General features: G+C 39.1%; 1 protein-coding gene across 1 annotated transcript in view; it reads right to left on the bottom strand.

The window, feature by feature from the left end:
• Window positions 1–1,300: 1,300 nt before the first annotated feature.
• Window positions 1,301–6,962, bottom strand: part of SNRPD1 (small nuclear ribonucleoprotein D1 polypeptide) — a 10,000-nt gene continuing 4,338 nt past the window's right edge. The window contains exons 2-4 of the mRNA XM_017498913.2: window positions 5,536–5,612; window positions 4,269–4,460; window positions 1,301–2,503 (exon numbers count right to left, since the gene is read on the bottom strand). Coding sequence (XP_017354402.1) covers window positions 2,427–2,503; window positions 4,269–4,460; window positions 5,536–5,612 — 346 coding nt within the window. The 3' untranslated portion in view covers window positions 1,301–2,426. The remainder of the gene's footprint in view (window positions 2,504–4,268; window positions 4,461–5,535; window positions 5,613–6,962) is intronic.

Raw genomic sequence — 6,962 nt, forward strand, 5'->3', positions numbered from 1 at the left:
GCTCCAATTTTTATGTGGTATCTGCTTTCCTTTTAGTCTATAAGTTCCATGAGGACAGAGCCAGCTATGTTGATTTCCTACTCTTGCAGGGTTTTTCTGTTTGACCCCTTCAAATCTCCTCTCTGCCTTTTGCCTTCTGCTTGGATACAACCAATAGGAGCACCAATAGATCAGAAGATGGGAAATAATGAAATCCAGATATTTATTCCCCAGCTTAAAGAAAGGTATGGAGGAAAATTACATATTGGTTGTATCTTGTCATGCCAACCCACCTTTAATATATTTTACTATTAAAGAATTGTCTTAATCATCATGAATTTCATACATCCCCTTTTGGATCATAGAACCTGTAATAAAACTGGATTACCACTGCCAATAATTTGGGGGGGGAAGCTAATTACTACATAACTTCGATGACTTATTAAAAAATAGAACATCAACTGTGGAAAAATAAAAAATTATTTACTTGAGGTAAGATACTTAAAATAGATATATTAGCTAATATATATACTAATATGTAAATTTATCTTATGACAGGTGCATTCCACATGTATATTAATATCTAACATATTAGTTTAAATATATATAAATTTTTTTTTTGAGATGGAATCTCCCTCGGTCGCCCAGGCTGGAATACAGTGGCGTGATCTCAGCTCACCCCAACTTCCACCTCCCATATTCAAGTGACTCTCCTGCCTCAGCCTCCCGAGTAGCTGGGATTACAGGTACCAGCACCATGTCCAGCTAATTTTTTTTATTTTTAGTAGAGATGAGGTTTCACCATGTTGGCCAGGCTGGTCTCAAACTCCTGACCTCACCCTGGCCTCCCAAAGTGCTGGGATTATAGGTGTGAGCCACTGCGCACAGCCGATAATGTTTTTAAAAGTATCTTACCTCATCAAGTAAATTCAAATTTATTATATATACTATATTTATATAATATACATATTTATATGCACATTTTGTAGTGACTTCCTTATTTTTGCCGGAGAGGGGGCACCCAGCAGCACCCACCGAGTCCCTGCAAGCTATAGTGACTTCTTTAAAACATACACATCCCCACGCTTGCTCTCAATTTATATAATCCTCTTACAGGACTTAAACTTTTTTTAGGTAACAATCTTTGCAGAAAATTTCCTTATTTAACAAAACAACTCACATGCACGATGAAAATACAGATTTAAGTCACCCACATCCTCAGTTTTTTTCCTTAGCATATAAATATTTGGTAGTAACCTTTATGAAAAACTGATACACTGAGAGGCATTTTTCTGAGCTTAACCAATTAGAAACACTTTTAAAAAATCTTTATTAACAATTAGAACAGTTTTGCAGTCAAATGAAGTAGGTCTTTTCTCTTTTGTTCTCAAAGAACCCCTTAATAAAGGAGGCACTAACAGGTACATTCCACATTAACAGGTTTTAACACTGCTTATAACTGATAATCTAGTGAACATTTAACTCCAAGTTTTAACTTGGAGAACATAAAAGTATATCCTATTGAGAACTGATTAAAAAGCAAAAGAAACAAAAAGTAGCAGCTAGACAACAAAAGCAATGACCCTTAATTTAGAAGACAACTTTTTACCAAGTACCTAAGACTCTGTGGAGTAAAACCCAGTAAAGGAGAATTTTAGACCCCATCCCATAAGGACTTTAGTTTCCAAAATACCAAAAATAACTTACTTCCCCTTGTAGGTGGGTGCCACAGAATGAAGTCAGAGTAAAGCAATAAAATGCACATTCAGTACATGTAAAGTAAAAGGGCATATATTCTATATAAGTTTAGCCTAAAATTGTCTCTTTACATATCTGAAGTTCAGCCTAAAGGATTCAGTACAAAGTGAACTGCAGCCTAACTGGTTGTGTAAATAAATGGTACCCTACTCTTGGGCCAGTTACTAAGTTTCAGCCAATCAAAGGGAGCGAACTGTTCAACCTATATTCAAATAAGGCAAACGCTGAACTGTTAACTAATCCGGCTGTTGCTGTATCTCACTTCCATTTTCCATACATCACTTTCCTTCTTCTGTCCATAAATCCTCATCAACTATACAGCTGGGCTGAAGCCTCTGAATCTATTCTGGTTCAGGGGCTACCTGATTTATGAATTGTTCTTTGCTCAATTAAACTGTCAAATTTAATTTGTCTGAGGCTTTTAACCTTATTTTTATTATCATAAAAATACAAATTTTAGTTCAAAAACTTAAAGCCTGATCATCTAAAAATGAAACTGCCCAGTAGAAATGCTTAGCTCACACTGTGGTATTCTTGTGAATGTGGAGGAAACTACTAAAACTCTGATATACTCAATAGACAGCTCTGTCCCACATTTATGTTTATTAAAAACTGACATAAACAAACACAACCTGTACAAAAAATATCCCAGATCCCATATGACTTTGAAACAGTAATCATGAGAGACATTATCGCCTTGGACCCCCTCTTCCTCGGCCACGGCCACGTCCTCTTCCTCTGCCTCTGCCTCGGCCTCTTCCTGCAACTGAGGGAAAAGAAAAACAAAGCAAGTTCAATTCTCTTCTGCACGAATGTTACCTTGCCACCACAAACAGCGTTTACACACACACCTTTCCCCATTTATAGCTCTTTATTAGCAGTTACAGTAAAGAAAACTTTAGCTTCTCTTAAATGTGTTAAGACTTCGGATTTCCCCCCACGCCCCCAACACATTATCATGCAGAACCAAGAACTAAAGGCCTAGAAATATTATTGTTTCAATTTATTTACTAAGAAATTTGTCAAATTTTAAATATGTTTTCTTTACATCACGTCTCAAATTCACCATAAAATGATTTGAACCTCACAAAAAATGGAAGAGATGTATCAACAGAACATGAATACCTTGATGCCAGAGTCTGGTAACTGAATAAAATCTAAGCAAGTTAATTCAAAACCAGGGAAGTTTATAACTATGATATCAAATCACAATCTTATTAACTCTTCAGAAAATTAAAACTCATTTGACCCAAACATAATCTAGTGCTTTAAGCCATATAGCAACATCCCTGCCACTTGGTCGTCCTAACTCTAGTTGAGTATCATGGTGACAGAGAACTCATCACCCAAATAAACTTATTTCATCTTCAGACAGCTATGAATATTAGAAAATCCTGACACAGCCACATTCTCGTTTTTTTTGATAAAGGGTCTCACTCTGTAGTCCAGCCTTTACAGACCCACCACCATGCCTGGCTCATTTTTTTGTGTTTTTAGTAGAGATGGAGTTTCACTATGTTGGCCGGGCTGGTCTCAAACACTGACCTCAGGCGATCCACCCACTGGGGCCTCCCAAAGTACTGGAAGCTGCCGTGCCTGGCTTCTTTTTCTTTTTAAAGAAAGAAAACAGGTCAGTGGTTCACGCCTGTAATCCTAGCACTTTGGGAGGCCAAGGTGGGTAGATCACGGGGTCAAGATATCAAGACCATCCTGGCAAACATGGTGAAACCCCGCCTCTACTAAAAATACAAAAATAGCTGGGTGTGGTGGCACAAGCCTGTAGTCCCAGCTACTTGGGAGTCTGAGGAAGAATAATAGCTTGAACCTGGGAGGTGGAGGTTGAATTGAGCCAAGACCACACCACTGCACTCCAGGCTGGGTGACAAGAGCGAGACTCCGTCACAAAAAAAGAAAAAAAAAATTTTTTTAGTGGAGATGGGATTTTTCCATATTGGTCAGGCTGGTCTGCCTGTTGATCAGACTGGGAGTTCGTCCTGCCCTCAGGTGATCCGCCCACCTCAGCCTCCCAAAGTGCTGGGATTATAGGTACGAGCCAGCCACTGCACCCAGCCTAAAAACAAATTTAATTTAATTAATTAATTTATTTTTGAGACAGGGTCTCACTCTGTGCTACCCAGGCTGGAATGCAGTGGTGCCATCTTGGCTCACTGCAACCTCCACCTCCTGGGTTCAAGCAATTTTCCCACCTCACCCTCTCAAGTAGCTGCAATTATACACATGAGAAGCCCCTATACCAAGACATTAAGAAATTTCACAATACTAGGAATAAAGAGTCCATCTCCAAATCTTCCAAAGCAGGGGCAGAGAGTTGGGGGCAGGAGACAGGAAATGATAAATCCTTTGAACAGGAAATACATCAATGTTTTTAACAGCAATCCCAGGAGTTACAATACATACTATAGGAAATATTAAACAACGAAGACCCTTGTGTCGTTTACAAATATTTATATTATGAATAGTGTAGATTAGGATTAGCATTCAAAAAAATGTTTATATTCCTTCACACTTACCTGCTTCCCTTTTCTTAGATTTCACCTTAGGTTCAACATCCACAAGTAGTGTATCCAGAGGTAAACTGTCTGGTAGAATAAAGTATCGAATGTTATTTCCTCGAATACTCAGCGTTTCCAGCTGTACAGGTTCTCTGTTCTTCAGGGTCATTTTCACAGCTTTAAGATGTGTATTCATGCTGACATCCACACCTAAAGGGGAAAAGAATTGGGCAGTTATTAGTATGATACAAGGAAGGCAACTAATTAATCTACCAAGCCACAGTAAATACTGGACTACAAAAGAATACTGTTCTGCTACAGTGCAAGTTTTCTGTGACACAATTTAGCACGTGTAACTGGTAAATGGGGGAATAACATCAGTATAAATCAGCAGTGTTTCCTTCCTAGAGATTTTTCCTTCCTAGAGATTTTTCCTAGCACACTAATGTTTTGCTTACAGAAGTGAATGCAGCAAGCCATGGAAGAACCCTGACTCGGCTTTAGGATCACTACCAATTTGACAGGTGTTTCTTACTTGTTTCTCCCACTGTCATTGTAACTTCCTCGTAAGCCCCATTCTATCGAACTATCCTCACCTTTGTTTTTGCTTCTATGTATACAAGTAAAAAATTGTTACTGCTTTTATTAAGAATACTTTGATTATAAAGCTGCAAAGACTCTAAGTAGTCTGCCACAACCTGTTTTCCTCATTAAGCTATTATTCTTAGCATAAGATCTTACAAAATACAAAGCAAGATTTTTCAGGGTGAAAATATGACATTATAGCTGACACCTGAATACTGAAGCCTTTATCAAATCACATCTGAACAAATGGGATAACTAAATACCTACTTAGGCCGAGTGCAGTGGCTCATGCCTGTAATCCAAGCACTTTGGGAGGCCAAGGCGGGTAGATCACCTAAAGTCTACTGACCAGCCTGGTCCAATTCAAGACCAGCATGGCTGACATGGTGAAACTTTGTCTCCACTAAAAATACAAAAATTAGCCAGGCATGTGGCAGGCGCCTGTGATCCTAGATATTTGGAGGCTGAGTCAGAAGAATAGCGTGAATCCAGGAGGTGGAGCTTGTAGTGAGCCAAGATCACGCCACTGCACTCCAGCCTGGGTGATAGAGTGAAACTTTGTCTCCAAAAATCAATTAAATAATTTAGACAAAATAAGGATTTGTACTACAATAATGTTCATTAAGCAATCAAAAAAGAAGCTAGCAGGTGGAACCACGAGAAGAAAAAAATTGTTATAAAAGCAGTCCAACTGCCATACCTGTGATTGTTCCATGGACCTGTGTTCCATTCTTCAATTCAATGGTTACAGTTTCATGACTCAATTTCATCAAAAATCTATAAATAGGAATAAAACCATTAATTTTTACCTGCGGCACTTTAAAATCACATTTATTAAGTTGAAAGGGTGAAACATCTAGATGTTGAAAATTTGCTAGATGCTACCTGTATCAATTTCTATTAATAACATGCATAACAATTTCAGCTTTTCCTGAATTATGTCCTCAACCTTTATGAAGGAGCATAACAATACTAACAAGCTGTCATTTGGATGTTTCTAATTTTCAAACCTCAAATCCAGACATACAAGATCTTAGACTGATTATAAATCATGAAAAAGAAATAAAGAATTACAGTTGGTAAAAAGATTTATAAGCATGGGCCAGGCACGGTGGCTCACACCTGTAATCCCAGCACTTTGGGAGGCCGAGGTGGGCTGATTATGAGGTGAAGAGATCGAGACCATCCTGGCCAACATGGTAAAACCCCACCTCTACTAAAAATAAAAAATTTAGTTGGGCATGGTGGCATGCACCTGTAGTCCCAGCTACTTGGGAAGCTGAGGCAGAAGAATTGCTTGAACCCAGAAGGAGGAGGTTATAGTGAGCCTTGGGAAGCTGAGGCAGGAGAAATGCTTGAACCCAGGAGGCAGAGGTTACAGTGAGCCGAGATCGCATCACTGCACTCCAGCCTGGTGACAGAGTGAGACTCCATCTCAAAAAAAAAAAAAAAAAAAAGATTACAAACTTATTATACACTTATAGGTAGAGTAAAAATCTCCCTTCCTAACCCCTGCACTGTGGGTATGTAGGAATATTATTCCAGATCATCTTATATGCATTCATAAATATATATACAAATTTATTTTTACATAAATTGGGTTATATTTTACTCAGTTCTATAATTTGTAGTTCTCATTTAGCAGTTTATATTGGACATTATTTCCATTTCAACCAAAATATAAAACATTCTAAGAACCTCTGCTGGGCATGGTGGCTTACGCCTGTAATCCAGCATTTTGGGAGGCTGAGGCCAGCAGATCACCTGATGTTAGGAGTTCAAGATCAGTCTGGCCAACATGGTGAAACCCTGCCTCTATTAAAAATACAAAAATTATGGTGGGGCACAGTGGTTCACGCCTGTAATCCCAGCACTTTGGGATGCTGAGGCAGGCAAATCGCCTGAGGTCAGGAGTTCAAGACCAGCCTAGCCAATCTGGTGAAATCCCACCTCTATAAAAACAGAAAAATTAGCCTAGCCTGGCACAATGGCACGTGCCTGTAGTCCCCGCTACTTGGAGGCTGAGGTAGGAGAATCGCTCAAACCCAGGAGGCAGAGGATGCAGTGAGACGAGTTCGTACCACTGCACTCCAGCCTGGGCAACCAATTGAGGCTACATCTCAAAAA

Source organism: Cebus imitator, unplaced genomic scaffold (genome assembly GCF_001604975.1).
Source record: "Cebus imitator isolate Cc_AM_T3 unplaced genomic scaffold, Cebus_imitator-1.0 Scaffold12, whole genome shotgun sequence".
NCBI lineage: Eukaryota > Metazoa > Chordata > Mammalia > Primates > Cebidae > Cebus > Cebus imitator.